Source organism: Syngnathus typhle, linkage group LG3, assembly GCF_033458585.1.
Source record: "Syngnathus typhle isolate RoL2023-S1 ecotype Sweden linkage group LG3, RoL_Styp_1.0, whole genome shotgun sequence".
In the NCBI taxonomy this organism is placed as follows: domain Eukaryota; kingdom Metazoa; phylum Chordata; class Actinopteri; order Syngnathiformes; family Syngnathidae; genus Syngnathus; species Syngnathus typhle.
Window position 1 is genome coordinate 12063226 of NC_083740.1, and position 18694 is coordinate 12081919.

Below are 18694 nucleotides of genomic sequence, written 5' to 3' on the forward strand. Positions count from 1 at the left end.
GAATGTGAGGGTGAAAGAGTTGTCTCCAGTGATTTTTGGAAGATGGGCGTCAGCGGAGAGTGACGGGCACCATAACCTTTTTTTTAGGTTATAGGAAAGTAGAGCAAAACCACAGTGATTACATCTTTAAAGTCCACATGATTCGTCAGGCATAACTCAGTGTCTTATGAAAATTCAAGTACTAAAAATAACAGCGAAAGGTGTTCTGTGATAAGACCGAGAAAAGAGCAGGTTTCCCAGTGGACTTCTGGTAAATTATTCCCGACAAAACACAGATTAGAAGATTTCAATGACACAGTTTATTTATTACTTGACCTGTGTGTGTGTGTGTGTGTGTGTGTGCGTGTGTGTGTGTGTGTGTAATTGTAAGCATATGATTGTAAAATCTTTGAAATATAGCTCAGTAGTAATAGCCCCCCCCCCCCCCCCCCCCCCTTCCTGTACATGAGCATATACTGAGATAAAAATACACAGGCGACCAAGATCTCGGTAACATGGTGAATATAACAATCAAATAAAAAAGTCAACCGATCCTTTGTTGACCTGAACGAGGTTTGCTTTTTTTTTTTTTTTTTTTAAAAGCATTCTTCATTTCCAGTCAGAACGACTCGCACTTGAAATTCTTGATTGAATGAAGTGTACAAACCAATGGTTACACAGTTTTCAGGAAAACAAATATTTTTGTTTGTATATAGTTGTTAATATATATAGTTGTATATGTATAGATTTATATTAATTTAAACGCTTTTTAAAAGAGCACAGTAAACACTTTTCACACATGATAAAAACCACCGGATGTGTCTGATTGTTTATGTATAGGCCAAGGGCATTAAAAGAATCACATCCTGGTAATTCATCACTTCACTTCCATTGATCATCACTAGTTCAGAAGTTCAAACATTCTCACAATACGTGACCTTCCAGCTCCATTTCTGTAGTAGAAAGTCATTCAGAAAAAGACTGAACCTCTCCGTTGCTGTATGCATCTATATGTTGTAATACGTATGCATCTATATTTCTTCACACGTGAACCACACAGAAAGAACCGAACTGAAAACGTCATATAAAGACAGTCGGTCAAAAAACAGAAACACTAAAATTGTAGTCAGTTCTCTGTGTCCTTTTTTTTTTTCTGTGCCATCAATACCTGAATAGCACCTGCTGGCCCTCCCTTTTTTTATACCCACATAGTCTTTGTACAGTTGGCTCACTGGCGACCATAGAAATAGCTAAAGGGCTCCACGTGACATTGGTCCAAGTTGATTCCGCTTCATGTTTGTAAACAGGCACACACAACTCTTGGGAGTCAAAACCACATCTGGGAGTGAGCAGGTCCTTCATGGTCTGTCGTAGTCTATTTCCCTACTTCTCTTCTCTTTGCTGATAACTTCGAAATCTTCACAACCTCAAGAAAATTTCAAGCCCAGATCTCAGTCCGGCTGAGCGAAATAAGGCCTTGGAATGTTAGTCAAATACTGAAAGGGTGACAGCTACTCAGAATTGAATACTCCTTGCCTCTTTTGGGAACGAAAGGCCAGGCTTTGTTATAGTTTGCCACTCGAAAAAATGGTATTCATCCAGAGTTGTTGTTGTTGTTGTCCAGCTTTCTGTTTATTTAGTCAGTTTGAAGTCTTTATCATCAATGTTGGTGGTATGTTACTGAACTTCACGCTGTCTCTGACAGGTCCACATGGAATGAGCTAGCAAATCCTCTTGCGGGCTGTAAGACAGAGAAGAGTCATTAAGACAAATGACACTATTTCCCATGTGGCTTTTTAGTAACGGCTCCAAATACAGCTGATTGAAGGATACGTGCCACAAAGGACATGCTGTGAAGTTATTTATACACCACAGTGCCTAATACTAAAACCTATCAAAACAATGGTGAAGATAAATATTGAAACATCTCTGCCTGTATTATGTAAGAAAAGATATAGACTGCAAAATGTGTTTTTGAAAGCAGAATAAATGTATTACATGTTATTTACTAATAAAAAATATTAGCATCACCACAACCAAAATAGAAGTAATTTTAGCATAGCAGCAACGTTTGAATATTTTTTTAGACCCCTTCTGTGCAACACAACCTCTGCTGTACCACAATGAACCACGTTTATTTGAAGAGACCAAAATCACAAATCCAAACTGTATGAAATATATTGCACATTTATCATTACTCTGTGAGGCAGAACAGGAGAGACATTGTTTGGCACAGTTTACTAGGTCAAAAACAATCCTTTACCTGAGAGACAGCCCCCAGCCAGCATGCAGTTTCATGGCGGATGGTGGTGTGCATGCTAGTGACTTGATTGGAAATGACCTCTCTACTGAGTGTGTATATCGAATCCATTCTCTACTCTTAGAGCTAATAGATTATTTATGCTATGTGGGAGCTCGGAAATGATTTGTTATCGTCTCCTAATGAATGCTGTAGAACTCTTTGGAGCTGGAAATTCCCTTTCATGTTCCAACTGATATCAATAGGGTGCAGCTCAACTTTCCTTACTGAATGTTTTTGTGTGTTGTTTGTCAGCTTTGCTTGCTACACAAGGGACACATTCTTTTCCAGAATAAAGTGGAATGATGATTTTTTTCCTTGTGGATTTCGAGTCACGTGTCAAGAGCGGATTCATCCAAGTTTTAAACAAAGACAGCACTCAGACAAATGTGTGAGGCGATGTAACATAAAAACATGGGGTGAGCTTGATGTAGATGACCTTGATTTATATGACCATCAGATAGTATAAAAGAATAAATTGGCAAAGGATTTTACAGGTAATATTATAGAGGGTCGGAGCCGGACAAACGGGCCAGAGCAGAATCATGAGTCCATTTTTTTTTTTTTTTTATTAGTATTTTTTATGTCACATAATTACAGACAACATTTAAATTAGTGGGGAAGTCTATGTTGTGAATTTTGGGGAAAAGGAGGGTAAGCATTAATGAATTGCATTTGACAAAAAAAATATATTAATTACAAGAGAACATTATAATTATAACACACTAAACTTGCACTTTTCAACTCCTTAAAAACAGGAGAATTCAAGTTTATTGTCCAGATCAGGAATAAATGGCATATTCAGCACCCCCTCCTTTAGTATCTGTGCTGAACCAGACCAAAGTCAAAGGGTCCTAAGGATTTTTCATACTGATACTCACAGAAAAAAGTGGATTTGTACGGGAGGGTCCCCCTATCATACTCTTCCCTCTCTAGCGTGCTGGAGCTGTACTGCGGCTGTTGCGGATGGAGGTGATGGTGAAGGCTGTTGTGTGACTGTGACCTTTGACCATCCTTGCCAAAGGTGAAGAATGACTTATTGCTGGACGAAGCGGTGGACGATGTCAAGGCGACTTGGTCGGAGAGGTTGACAGAGGAGGGTACCTCAGTGTCTGGCAGTGTGGCATCCATTCCAGGGACATGGAGGTTGCTGCGATAGTCTGGCCCCTGGCGTCCATCGGATGGGACGAAAGATGGCATCCAGCAGCGGTCGGAGTGGCCCAGGGCTTTGCACTCTTCTGTGCAGTTGGAGAACAGATCAGCACCTGCAGTCAGGTCAGTGAAAATACAAAGAGGAGATTGTAAGCAAAATGGGAATGAAGTAGAAAAAGGCAGTAATAGAGGACGCCAAATAATAGTGACAGCAAGTAAGGAAAAAAACGTAAGAGGACAAGCAAGATGGGGGGAAAAGACCGGGGGTGGGGAGGAGACACGGATTATGAATCATTTATCTAACAAGAACAAAAAAAGTGTGTGAAAACTACTCCTCAAAGACACAAAGCCAACACCGATTAAACAAATAGTTTGTTTTCCTCTAAACCTCATTCATTCTGTCTGAAATGTGCAATCAAAGTGAGGCAGCATTTTAAAAAGCATCTCCCCAAGTACCGTCGTCTTAAAACACATCCACACAAACAAAAACTATAATTATCCTCAAGAAATGTGACACAAAAAGCAACCAAGTATTCACTTGATGGACAAATTACCCGTGTCAGTCATGCCTATACCACGAGACAATCTATAATTCACATTAGGTTACAGCCATAAACAAAATAGCTCCTCTAAAAAGATTATATTAACATGGGGAATGATATAATAGAAGAGGGGGCATGAAAGGGAGCCACGTTATGTTAATTACACTCTCTTAGCGAGAATAAAGAGAGGAGGGTGGTAGGATAAGTGTATGAGCGAGATTATAAATGGGGGAAAAAAGAGAAAAAAGAAACATGAACAGAGTCATCATAATAATTACACCCTGCAGCCAATTTTCTCCTGTGCAGATTGGTTGGTGTTTCCCCTGTAGCTGCTAAAATGTGAGAAAGCAATGGAATGGTGTGATCAAAGAATGAGACGGGAGGTTGAGGGCTTACATCTGGGAGAAGGAAGGCAAAGCGATAGAATGAGAATCAGAAAAAGGGACAATTTGCGACCCCTCCACTCTCTGAACCCCCGAGACCAAAATGGCTTGCCATCAAAGAGCCTGCAGTTGCAGAAATGCACCCTTGTGAACAATGTGACTGCTGACACCGAGAAGATACTATTGTTATCGGCCGAGCAAGTGTACCTCATACTTCAACCAGTGAATGCATGAAAACAAAATGTTTTCATAATAACTTAAACAAATTCATGCAGAGTAATCGAAATATACAGATGGGAACACATATTCAGACAATAAATGGGTAACTTTCCCCGTTTTTGTTTTCCTATTTAACTTTCTCTTGCTTGCAGATGAAATTGACTCTCAAAATATCTGCCCATAGTACCGTGAATTATATTTATCCACTATGAACGAAGAAAGAGAAAAGAAAGTGGGACATGTCATAAATGCACCTCGTCAAATGTACTATTTCACTTATGTTTACTTTGACAGAATAATAAATCTCTTCTGTGCTGTGCACCGAACAACTATTTGATCTCCCTTAAACAAGTCACACTGCGAGAAATAAATAAGAACAGGTGGGGAAACCGCTGTATTATTATTATTGCGTATAGAAGTTGGAACATTCCAGAATAGTGTTGTGCTTGAGCCCAATCCTCTGTCACTATCTGTCTGCCCATTCCCATGTGTGATGTTATGTGCGATTTGCCGTAAACAATTGTTTCGTTTGTTTTTGTCTGACTATAACTTGATAACTTTTTAGTTAATGCTCTATTATTTTATTCTTTCAGTTATTGTGCTATCTAGAATCAGCGATAAATAAACTATAGTGTGATTTACCTTAAAAAAAAAAATACAAAAGACACAGGCCAGTCATTTCTTCTGAATAATAATTAACTAAAGTTGGCTGAACACATTGATAATGGGATCAAGTCTGAGCAATTTCCGATCTGTCACGTTAAGAATGATTTTTCAGGGCTGAAAGCCTTGAGAAATAGAGAAACAATAATTTCTATTGAGCGTTTGTCTCATGAGTTTCCGTGTCATTCACAATAATCAAAATGACAAGGAAAGAGGTTCCAAGTGCATTATATGAATAGATGAAAATTTCCAGATACTATTGTTCAAGTCCAAACATTTTCTTCCCCTTCCAAGTAATTCTCCTTCAATGAAAAAAAAAAAAAAAAAACCTTCACAGCAATCTCTCACGCATTCCTGGAAGAATTCTTCCGGGATCTTCTGCCTGGACTTATGTATGTATTGACAAACAATTCTGCTAACTTGCCAAAGCGAGAAGCAAATCCATTGGCGGCCATCTTGCGTTGCCACTTGCTAATTGATTTGATTAACTGATTTGAGTACAATTATTTATTTGCGTTGTTTTTAATGGTATTTTCTTTCTCTATAGGAGAAATATCACAGTTGTACCAATATGTCTGGGAGAAGTGTTACATGCCCATTTGTTTGGTAAGATTCTGATTAAAATGTTCACTTGTAAGGTACATCTCCGAGTTTGAAATATATATTTTAGGACACCAGCCCTGGAACCTTTCTGACACCACTTGCACTTAACACATATGCCTACTGTAAGTGAACCGTTGGACAAGCTTCTTTTATTCTATCGGTTCTTCCTTGTATTTTCTGACAGTCTTGATGCCCTGCTACCGCTCACTATGAACATGAATGTTGGACTCAATGGTTGTCTGTCATATACGGCACTGTGATCTTGTTCAAATGTCAGCTTTGATAAGCTTCATCCCACCATGAACAGGAAAAGGAGTTTAAAATAAATAATTAATGAATAAGACAATTTTGTGTTTTGTGTTCTCATTATTTTCATATGACAAAGATTAAATTAAAATTTTAATTCAAATGAAATGTACTCATCTTGCAATCATCTGCCTCTAATTCCAAAGATAAATATCATCTATGATCATTATCATCTGGTCAAAGCTGAGATGTTTGTGTGCACTGTGTGTTGGTAATAATGCTGCTACTGTAATTCAGGACACATGGGAGCAAGGCAGGCTATGCGACCGCAGTGACCATGAAGTCAGATGAGACACAAGGCTCCCAGACAATCAACAGCGCGGGCCAAACAAAAGCGGGAGTCACATATTTCCAGGGCAGCAAAGCTGCAGCAGCCATAAGGAACAGAGAAAAAGAGTGCAGAAAACACAGATGGAGAGCGCAATGGCCAAAAACAGACAGGGGGACACTGCAGATGGAACAGGAAGTGTGCTTAAATACATACAGAATTGGAGAGCTTATATACAAGTAAATGCATTTTGATTAGTTTGCTGTTGTTCAATTATTTGCTTAAACATATTTAAATGGAACTGTTTTATATTAATATGTATGGCTGACCTTTTAATCTCAATTAGAAAAATGACTGGGGATGAAAATTAACAGGGACTTGATTTTCATCACTTCAATATTACCCAATTAATTCTTAGTTTTTTAATTATTATTATTGTTTGCTGCAAAACATCTATGCAGAGGCAACTCTATCAACGCCTGGCCTTTAGCCTTTTAATGATTTGTTGACATTTGCGTGTGTTGAACTAGAGCATCCTAATCTTCTGTGGGCAGATAAGTGCTTGACAGTAACAATGCACATTCATCTTAAAATATATCAGTTTTAATCAAATCAAAGCCACCAATGAGGTATTTTATTCTGGAGAAAAAGAGTAAACATAGTGTGCAAAGACTCTGCAACCTGAGAGGGGCCGTTGTCTGCCAGCTTTCTCTTAACCAACAGGGACATCAACACATATGTTTGCAAACACATGGCCTTAAAAGTACTCTTGTGCCAAGTTATGTAAATGCTTGGAAACAGAGAGGCAGACAGGCCATGTGCACATGACACCCAGTGGCTGTTGAGCCTCATGAAGCACCTTCACTTCCTCGGGCAGGAAGCAAACAACAACCAAAACAGTGAGTGGCAATGACATTCCCTGCCAACAGCGCTCTCCCTCATCATGACCTCATCCGGCAGGCAAACACACACACATGCTCACATGCACGCACACACGCATACAAAGTTGAGCACATGCACATGGGGTAAACAATGCTACACAATGCAAAGACAATCTACTTTCTAATAAGCCATCAGCACATTTCCCCCCGACTATTTTGTTTTTCATTACATCGCTGCGCGTTTCGGAAATCCCATGTTGGGGTGATTTGACTAATTGGACTGCCTGACATACGATCAGCAAGTGGGAGCTGAAGGAAATGAGGGAAAACAAATCCTGAGGGGAAAAAAAATGAGCCACATGTTTGAATGCGCTGTGTGGGTACCCAGATTAGACTAACTCAACCCCCCCCCCCCTTCTGCCCATCCCTGTCCTGCATTCGCCCATCTTCTCCTGACTTTCCCTCTCAAGCTCTCTTCTTTGGTGTCACTTTTTCCACTAAAGAAATCTCTACTGCTGGTTGATGTTGTCTTCCAGCAAGACCATATGTATAATTTTATACTTTCTTCTTTGTTCCAGAGAGAATACAGACATGGCAATATTTGGACAGCAGCTCAAGACGGCAGGGGAGTAGCAAAGCTTTGTGCCGTGAGCTGCCCAGTGATGAGTAAACCAGAGACCTCCCGGGGCAGAAACAGAGCAAGATGGCTGCCACTCTACCCAGCAATGACAGAGAGAGAAATTGTTGGGAGCCTCGGAGAGGCAGCTACTAAATGTTTTGATGGAGAGCCGAGATGGCCACTTGCCCATATACTGCCTGGTTGATTAATATCCCACCTTACTGTACAGGCTCTGGGTGACTACTGGTTATTGATCTCTGGCTTTGTATATTGTTTGGATGCAACGAGATGTGCTGGATACTTTTAATGAAACCGATACAACATTCACAACTGTCACACCTCCAGTTGTTGCAAAATACAAATGAGCTTTTTAATTGACTGTTTCTTTAATGACAATGCATCCATTTTTTAGCCTTCCTTTAATAGGATCGGGGTTAGCTAAAGCCCACGCTATTAAATATTGTGCAAAAAATACCATTATATAATAATAATAATACTGTATATACTATTACCATAAATTCCGGACTATAAACCGCACCGGACTATAAACCGCACCAGCTAAAATTGGGGGATATTTGAGTTATTTTCTTATATAAGCCGCACCGGACTGACTATAAGCCACACGTGCACACGGGGTTTTTTTACAAAGAAAGACCGTTCACAGAAAGCCTTTTTAAAGTTTTTAAAATAACATACTTTAACATGTCTTTCTAAACATTGCCTGTGATGAAGGGTTTAGAGCCCTTTGACACAGGTCACCTAGCGTGCATTCCTACTAAAGCTCATAATAGTCACAAACAACACAGCCAGAATAAGCAGCAGCCATAGTAGTGTTTCAAAATAGTATTTTTGTTGTTGTTGTTTTTCTTCAAGATACCGCAGTGTATAAAAGTGATCAAGTCATCACAAAAATCCCGAAAAAAATCCTTATATAAGCCGCACCTGACTATAAGCCGCAGGGTTCAAAATTTTTGAAAAAAGTTGCGGCTTATAGTCCGGAATTTACGGTACATCATAATATTTTGCCCTATATTCCCTATGTGAGTTATTGTCTTGGATGTGAGCAAAGGTGGTTGCTAAACTCAGCTCGCTAAATGCCTTTGACAGATCACTGACAAGGAAACATGATGCCAGCTACTAATTCATAATCATCAATCTCATACACTCTTGCCACAGTGATTTAATTGCCTCATTTGTCATGGCGTTCGTTCTCACGAAAATGTCATCATGACGATCATTTTTGTTCGCTCTACCATCTCAGCATTTGTGTGTGAGATGCCTTTTTTTTTTTGCTCCTTCATTCAATTTGCTATTAGGGCGAGACAAGGGAAATAATGCGGCGAGAAGACAGTACCGTATTTGAATAAAACAACCTGAATGAAGGTGTGGGCAAGATAAGGGTGTGGCAGTCAATCACTTGTGCTGCCGATCTTGACACAGCAGTGTTTCACTGCAGACACACTGCTTTCAGGAAAGCTATTTGCACACTTTTAAAAGCATCAGGAGATAACCTCACAGGCACGATCCCTTTGATTTAAAAGAACATCGGGAGCCTTATTTTCTAAAGTGTCAAATGGGTGGCTTGTGTGGTTAGCAAATGCAGGTGTGGGTGACAATTTGCCAACTGCAGATAGTTTTCACTTCATTTTAAATATTCAGAGGCATACCAAAAGGGACATTGTGATGTGCGGTCCTGTGAGGACAACCTGCCTCTAAACCCCCTTTGATAATTGCTATGCAAAGGCTTCAGAAATGAATTACTGCTCAGCCAAGTGTTGCGGAGATCCAACGTGTGGGGGAAACAGAATGAAGGATGAGACTTTGCCGCACACATGCGTCACACAGTTCTTTGGATGTGTACACACTGGCAAATTTGCTTAAGCAGACAAATTCTGGACAAATACACAAAACTGATGTGAGGTCTATGCTGGTTTTAGCTCAGGGTTATTCAGTGCATTCTCTTCTAGGAAATATGCACTCAGCACAAATGCATGTTAGCTAACACACCCTGCCCACAGTGAACCAGGAGACATAATTGTGTACGGAACTGGTGTTTACTAATTAAAAAAGACACATCTAGCACTTTAGATGAAAAGATCCATATGATGTCAAGAAGCAATCTGCAGTGGAGCACAACACATTTGTGGTTCAGCACTATTCGCACATTGTTTTTTAACCTAAAGTCACAATGCAGGGGGCTTGCCTGTTTGATACACACTTGTCTGCTAGCACTAAACAAGGCCGTCGGTGGAATCCGTGAGAAAAGCTCAGCAGGACATCTCTAAATCTATGGACAGCTGGCATTTCACGTTGTTCCACTGTGGACCCAGCACTTTTGGGTCAGTAAAGTGCTAACTGCTCCATCAGCCCAACAGGCTACGAAGCAGCATACTTATGGGCTGCTATATCGATATCTAAAGGCTGCCCTGGGAGCGCTGACACCTTTAATATGACTGCTGGGCTTTGCTGTGTTGCACCACTCCAATAATTCATCACTATAATATCATCATCAACAACAAAATTGTTGACATGTGCGTGCTTAGCTGTACAGTAATTTTTTGAAAATGTTATTAATGATATTTAAATGTTTTGGCAGAACAGCTTGTGGTATATTCATGATTTGAACTATAAATATAGGCAAGTATAATCACTTTTAGAGGAACATTAATCATTTGCGGTCAGTTCGATCTTTATCCCGGGGAATAGCGAAGGTCTACTGTATACACTGGGCAGAGTGCCAAATATGCTATGACTACAAAGTACATAAATATATTTCCCTAATACTACTGCTAATACTGACATAAGAAATTTAAATGTGTACTGCAATATTAGAAAAAAAAAAAAAACGACACCATACAACTATAACTACTGTATGAGAAACATAAAAAAATGATGAATGAAATGCCAGAAAATAAAAACCTTATATTACATTGGCATACTTGTCCACAAACATAAACAGGCTTTGAAATTTTAAATCCCTCCAAATCAAAAAATACCACTAATGTTCTACCGCCTTCCGTGGAGTGATCATCCGTTCACATAAAAACCAAACACAAGGGAAAATGTGTTGATGCATATTATAAAATACAAACACTACATTGTGTTCTCAGACCAGTGCCAAACCTGAGCTGAGTGTACTTGTGATTCGTTATTTTAAGTTTGGCTCTCTCTCTTACTTACCATGTACCATCCACGCCAAATAAATGTTAAAACCATCTTCCCTATGAGCATCGAACCAAGACTAAGATGTCTTAAAAGATTGTCAATGCTCTCTCATCCTTTTTCTAAAGTTCTTTCTTCTGCTCTGTTGAGTAGAATTGCTGACAGTTAGATAAAGAGTCGGATATTTAAATTGCAACCGCTGCCTGTCTGATTTACACAGTGTGACCTTCCTTAAGTGCTTGAAAAGCAAGAGCAGAGAGCTATGCTATAAGTTGCATGTAGATGTCTTTCTGTTCTGCCTCAGGTGGTAAATAATGTCAAACGCCACAGAGCCTGATGAGTACCGTTCAGGGTCCTACACCACACATCCAAAGAAGTCTAGTTTATATTCCCAGCACTGATACGATATTTGGCAGATTCAGGTCTAGACGGGGACCTTATATGAGCTGAGTGGAGCGAATCCTCAAAGGAAAAGGGCAATTCAATATGAAATGTGATTTTCGATTGCTCCTCTTTGTGTCTGACTCCACTTGGATCAATAAACAGGTACAAATGTGATTGAATGTTTGCATAAACACAATGACTGCAATCGTAAACTATTTACAAAAAGGACTCTTCAACACTGGAAACCAAAGAGAAAAGGGTACAGCTGTGAATAAACTGCATAGCAAGGTTTATTTTTTAAATAATAATCAGCGTGGGTATTTTAAATAATACAACTGTTTCTTAATATCATATTAAGAGGTACAGTTGTGTACCTTTTGGGATACAATTATTATTTATATCTCAAGATATTTTAAAAGGGTATTACTATCAGTTATTTTTAGAATAAATTATTTAATCGATTATTCGATCGATTGATTGAATAACTGGATTCCATTTTGTTTGCGTTAAAATGTATAAATTATTTGCTTTGCCAATTAGTGCTTATTAACCAATTATTTTGGCATGAGTGATTAAAAACTACAAAAATTAGTTATGTAAATTGTTTTCCAAAGTAAAAGTGGATGTTTGTAAATGTCTTATTTTGAACAACAGTTAAATCAGTTCGCTTTCATCAAGGGCTAGAGAAATCAGAGAATTATTACTTTTGAGAGACTGAGAGCTTATGTTTTCAACAATCCTTAGTAAAAAAAAAATGCCTCGAAACAATTACCGTAATTTTCGGACTATAAATCGCACCGGAGTATAAGTCGCACCAGCCATAAAATGCCCAAAAAAGTGAAAAAAAACATATATATGTATATAGGTCGCTCCTGAGTATAAGTCGCCCCCCCACCCAAACAATGAAAAAAAAAAAAACGCGACTTATAGTCCGAAAATTACGGTACTTAAATATTAAAATATGAGGGGATTGATTTGACAATAGATTTGTTTTCCGTTTATTGATAAATTTTCAGGCCACAAATATTTAATATTTTCTCTCATGAGGATAATACAGGTCCATTGTTGGCCCTGAAGAAGGCGTAACAGTAGGAGCTTTAGGTCATCTATAAGAATTTAAGCTATGAAGCTAGAAGGTCAAATATGAGGTCCTGCTGTGGACATACGTTTAAGAAAAAAAAAAATAAGACAGCATCACACTTTGCTGGAAAGATGCTGGTCTCTTTCCAAGATACTGTTGAGTTGCCCTTGAACACGCCACACACACACACACGCACGCGCACACGCTTGATAGGTGTTACACTCGGACCTGCTTGTGTGTGATATGGTTCTATGAGTGGTGTGCACCACAAAATATACGGCAGCTTGTGAGATTGAAATCGGATTATAATGCAATCATAAATTATTCACCCCCAAAAAACTATTAATTTTATATTCAAACATGACACCCCCCTTCAGTTTTATTTTTTTACAATTCAGTAGTTTAGAATACTGAGGGCCAGATGTAGACTGTAAGCCTATTTCTTACACTGTCGATTGGCCGACTCGTATAAAAAGAAGAAAATGCAACAATTCATACAGCTGATTGAAATGCATCTCATTATGTCACTTAAGCTTCAGTGCCTTTCTCTTTCACTTGAGTGAATTTATTGATTAGTGCCACAAAAGAACTGCAGGCCTCATACTTCCTCCATGTGAGTTGCTGTCGCTTCAGTGCCACTCAGTGGAATAGCAGTGAGATGATGAGGAAAGCAAAGAAAAGTTTTGCTAAGCAATCTTTTCACCTGAATACAATCAATTCCTATGTTGGTTCATGTCATGGATGCCAGCTAACGTCGCATGACCATCCCAGACATTCACTGTCTTCCCAATTTACCACGTCCCATGTACAAACCGGTTATCATGAAAAACATGTATGATGATGTTCAGAAAAACTCACCGGCAGAATGACCCCGATTTGTGGCATCATGGTCACTGTCGCCTTGTTCGCTATCACCATGACCACTGTCTTTGGAGCTCACAATGTCCGCTTCTTGAAATGCCGAACTGGGGGAGAGAGGCATAATGCAGCTAGTCACAGAGGTGCAGGAGAACAAAACTAATTCGTGGGTAGAGATGGAGGTCAAGCTACAATACTGGAGGGGGGATTAAATGAAATGCCAGGCAAGTGCAAGCAACCGAGAGCGAGCAAGAGAGAGAGAAGAGAATCAGAACCCCGAACGCATAACTGCATTAATACCGTCACGGCGGCCATCACGATTCTAAATTGGATGTTACACATGGCATGTAATGAAATCCAGTCTTAGAGCTTTAATAGGCACCGCTCTGCCAGTTATGGGACTGGTGCCAAATTGAAGAGCTACATTACGGACACGTTGGGAACCATGTAGCCTCTCGGAACCACAATTAATGATGCAGAATCCACAGGACTGATACTGATGGGTGTAATATTCAGTTTTATAGATCTGTGAATAGACACTGGTTCCCTTTGGCCAACTAGATGTTAGCGGTCCTTAGGTAGTGAATGGCTAGGTAGTTTGCCTTACTCAGCAGATTGCTACAATCGGGATGTGTGTGCGTGCGGGTGTGTTGGGGGTTGTATGTGCGGGTGCACATGCGTAGTATATCTGTGTGCAAGAGAAATAGACTAGGTCCTTTTCACTACCTGTTAACACGTCTTGGTCTGTCCACCAGGTAGCTGAGTTCCGCACGTTGGTGTTTATTCTACAAAAGCCATAAAAACAAAGCATGTCATTTCAACTAAAAATAGACACAGGTGATCACATCCATTAGAGGAACACAACTGCACATATTAGCGTAGCTTGTTACAAACTACTTATGCGGTGGCATAGGCGGTACAAATGTTGAACGCATCCACTTGCACGCACGCATCCACTTAATGACTGGGTGAGAAGAGAGCAGTGGAGAGTGGGTTAGGAGGCAATTGAATGTGTAAATGATTGAGCCAGCCTACGCTGGGACTGAACAACCTTTGTTCACGCTGCTGCCATGCTGGGTCGTGCAGAGAATACTTAAAGCCCAGCTAAGGCAAGACTGTGACTGGCTGTCTGGCAAAACTCCAGCCACACTGCAATCAACAAAAAAGCTTCGAGTCCTCAAAGCTCTCCGGTGCAAAACGCACAGGCTGAGCACAAAATGGGGCCACCAACTCACTTATCTCTTTTCGTCTAATGTTTGCCGTCTCAATATATTTTGGCAGACTGAGTATATGCAGTATATGAATCATTCTTGGGAGAAAAATGGACATAATTAGAACCATCTATGTCCTCCACATAGCGAGTGTATTACTTAATTCTTTTTTATGCAAAAATTCCAATAAACGAAGTCGCTTAGTAGAGTCATTTCCGTGAATAAAATTGACTGAAGATGAGTTCTATCACGTTAATTTCAAATGGCCTTGACACACAGTATACATGCATTATGGGTCTGTCTGTGCACTTATAGGCAAATTAAATCATAACAAATCAAAGCAATAATTTAAATAAAATATACTTTCATACGCATTGTAAGTAAAGATAAACAGAGTCAGAGTGACAGGAAGTCACATGAGCTCTTTCTGCTTTAGCTGACACGAGTGAATAAAAACTAAAGGGCCACGGGAGATTTAACAATTGACATGTCCAATCACCATTAGGTATGACAATGATTAAAGGCCTCAGAGCAAAACAATCAGTCAATACAATTTTCATCTTTTGAAGGGCTTTGCCTTGACGTGATTTCAATAGAAAACATGAAACAAATGGATTTCTGCCAATATATTAAATTTTAATATTGTAATGCGGCTGAGGGTAGAAAAAATATGGATTCTTACCTCACTGGAAAGAATACTGCCGTTGGATATGATGTCTGGTTGTTGGTCGCTGTAACCAGTAACTAAGGCGCCACACGGGTTGGTGTGGTCCGTATCGGTGCTTCGTGAGGGACTGCATGGTTTCAGGAACATCAGATCAGTTTTGGCCGATTCTGGCGTCAGACACACTTGGTAGCAGTAGGAGTTCTGATTCTGGTGATGATGGGAGCCAAATCCGCCTCCGACACTGCCGACTCCTGACTCCTCCACGGGCACCTGCCCCACAGGCCCAACGCCTGATGTCACATTGGTACTCTGAACCAACATGATGTCGGACTTACTCAGCTTCTTCTGCTTGCGGCCTCGAGCGTGCCTGCTGCAACAGGAGCTGCAACACATGCAACAGTCACCAGCTAATAGGCAGGTGTACAGGTTGAGTTTCTTGTCCTTTTGGCAACGCACGGCCAAGACAATCATGGCCAAGAGGAAGATAAAGGACACCGAGCCGAGGGCTATGATGAGAATGAGCGTCAGGTCGAGAGAGGTCTCCTTTGCCTTGGAGGCAGAGCCGCGATCTCCACTGCGACCTTCGACCACACTGTCCACTAATATCACACTCACGCTGGCTGACGAAGAGAGGGGGGGCTGCCCGTGGTCCCTCACTTCTATTAGCAGGTCATAATGGCCCTGAGAGTCCCGCTTGGGAGAGATCCGGCGGGCGGTCCTGAGCTCCCCCGTCCTCCAGTCCATGCGAAACGTGCCCATCTCGTTGCCACGCGAGATGCTGTAGGATAACCGAGCGTTCTCGCCGTCGTCCGCGTCCATGGCCACGACGCGTGTCACAAGGTAGCCAGGCTCAGCAGACCGTGGCAGGGGCTCCTTAGCAGTGCCATTTTTACCAATGGGGGCTATGACAGTTGGGGCGTTATCGTTTTGGTCCACTATGATCACGTTCACAGTGGCATTCGAGAAGAGCTCAGGTGTTCCTGTGTCCTTTGCCTGGACCATGAAGCTGAACTCTTTGAGCTGCTCATAATCGAAAGAGCGCAGTGCGTAAAGGTAACCGGTGTCCTGATTTATGGAAACATAAGTGTCCACAGACATGCCCTGTATGTCACACTCCAATATGGAGTAAGTAAGAAGAGCGTTCTGTCCAATATCAGGGTCTAAAGCGCTCACAGCATGAATGAAAGCCCCGGGCACATTATTCTCGGTCACATACACGTCATAAACCGCCTGCGTAAAACGGGGCGCGTTGTCATTCTCATCAGAGACGTGCACTTTTATGGACTTGCTGGTGGCAAGAGCGGGCTGCCCCTTATCTTTTGCCACCACCGTGATGGTGTAGGACTCAGTTGTCTCACGGTCCAGCGGGCCGTCCGTCACAATAGTGTAGTAGTTCTTAAAAGACGACTTGAGCTTGAAAGGGACATCTCCCAGGATCTCGCAGCTCATTAAACCGTTCTCGCCCGAGTCCCGATCCGAGACGCTGAAAAGTGCAATCACGGTGCCGGGGGCATCCTCCTCGCTCACGGACTCGGTCACGGTACTGAAGCCAATCTCAGGAGTGTTATCGTTCACGTCCACGAGTTTCACGAGCACTTTGCAATGAGCGGGGACAGCATTCGCCCCCAAATCTTTTGCCTGCACGTAAATCTGGTGTGTGTTGCTCTCCTCATAGTCCACCTCACCGGCCACCTCTATTCTGCCTGTTCTCGCATCAATGCTGAATAAGTCTTTAATCCGGGGGGTGTTGTGGTTGCTGAATGAATAAATAATTTCCCCGTTTTCCCCCTCGTCGACGTCGGTGGCGTTGAGCTGAATTACTTGGGTGCCCACGGGGGAATTTTCACGCAAGTTAACAGAGTAGACAGATTGTTCAAAAGTGGGCGCGTTGTCGTTCGAATCAAGAACTTTAACGACGAGGAGCGCGGTTCCGGTGCGCTGAGGGTTACCTCCGTCCACCGCGGTGAGTACGTAACGGTGCACAGCTTGCTGCTCCCTGTCCAGAGGCTTCTCCAGCACAAGCTCGGCGAACTTGTTCCCGTCACTTTGAGTCTGCACGTCCAGGTAAAAATTGTTATTATTGGTGATGGCGTATGTGCTGAGAGCATTTGCGCCCACGTCCGGGTCGAAGGCGTTCTCCACTGGGAAGCGCGTCCCGGGGATGGCGCTCTCGGATATTTCCACCGAAATGTCCGTCTCGGGAAACCTGGGTGAATTGTCGTTGATATCCATCACTTCAATCTCGACGCGAAAGAGTTCCAATGGGTTGTCCAAAAACACCTCCAGGTGCAGTAGGCACGGGATGATCTGCTTGCAGATTTTTTCTCGGTCAATTTTCTCTCTCACCACAAGTGCGCCGTTTTCTAAGTTCATTTCCAGATAGGGCGTCCGTGAATTAGGCACAGTCCGAAAATGGCGAGCGGAAAGTTTGGTAATGTCCAGCCCCAAATCCTCTGCGATATTTCCAACCACGGTGCCGGGCTCCTGTTCCTCTGCCACCGAGTAACGGAGCTGAGAGAGCGCTCCATCCAGGATGGAGACCAGAAAAAGCAATCGAATCATTTCTGCTTTCTCCCTCCAAGTGCACTTCAAGAAAGGAAAAGTTGTTTAAAAAAGAAAAAACTGTTACTCCTTACTTTTTACAAGCAGCGCGCATTCCCAAATTATCTTCCTGCAAAAAACGCAGTGAGATTAAAAGCATAACAAATTCCTCTCCTTTGAGTCGGGTCGTATAACATTTAGTCGTTTGAGCGGTGTGAAGCACAGCCATCTGATCCAAGCGCCTCTGTTTTAATCAACTCCGCAACGCGCGGTTGAGTTTTGGCGTCAGGCTGATGCATAGCCAATACTTCCTGCGCGCAGAAACACACTGAGCCCTTCTTCTCAAAAAGTGACCACAAAACAGGAAATTACTGGCTGGTAGATGGGAGGAGGCAAGAGAGAAAGAGAGAGGGAAAAAATGCAATTTCTACATGAAAACTATGACGAACAGCAGAGCGCTTTCCCCCCCAACCTCGCTGCGTGAATGTAATCAGTGTGTCCATGCGCTCAAAGCGGATGATGTTCTCAGCTCGGCTTCTGTCAGGCGAGTGTGAGCAGCCGGTTGGTTTTGCGCACTGCTTCTTTCCCCACCAGCCAATGGTGAGCTCTAAGACCGCGCGTAATGCCACCTGATTGGGGCTGCGCGACGCCAGCCAGCGCGCACACTGGCGCCGCTTAAGAAAACCAGTTAAGTGCAGTTGCGCTCCTCATCTCGTCTTCCCCTCATCTCCTCCAGGCCAAGCCTTGGTTTGGCAATGTAAATCTTCTACACATTCGGCAAATTAAGAAAGTCCAATAATAGAAACGATCGAAACCAAAGTGGCTGCCCAATAAAGCCCATGCAGCTGTCTAGGGAATGCTGTTTTGGTACCGGTT

At 41.8% G+C, this 18694-nt stretch overlaps 1 protein-coding gene across 4 annotated transcripts; it reads right to left on the reverse strand.

Annotated features, from left to right (window-relative positions):
• Nucleotides 1-436: 436 nt before the first annotated feature.
• pcdh10a (protocadherin 10a) lies at nucleotides 437-18354 on the reverse strand. Of its 4 annotated transcripts, none has more exons than XM_061275399.1 (5): nucleotides 15293-18354; nucleotides 14126-14184; nucleotides 13400-13506; nucleotides 3383-3543; nucleotides 437-1720 (listed from the first exon to the last, which is right to left on the reverse strand). In XM_061275399.1, exons 1-5 carry the CDS (start codon nucleotides 17837-17839, stop codon nucleotides 1667-1669), a joined length of 2928 nt encoding a protein of 975 aa, XP_061131383.1. In that variant the 5' UTR covers nucleotides 17840-18354; the 3' UTR covers nucleotides 437-1666. The 4 variants fall into 4 exon arrangements, with proteins under 4 accessions (XP_061131383.1, XP_061131380.1, XP_061131382.1 ...); XM_061275396.1 differs by having other exon boundaries at nucleotides 3160-3543; XM_061275398.1 differs by lacking the exon at nucleotides 437-1720 and adding an exon at nucleotides 1740-3292.
• Between the last annotated feature and the right edge of the window lie 340 nt (nucleotides 18355-18694).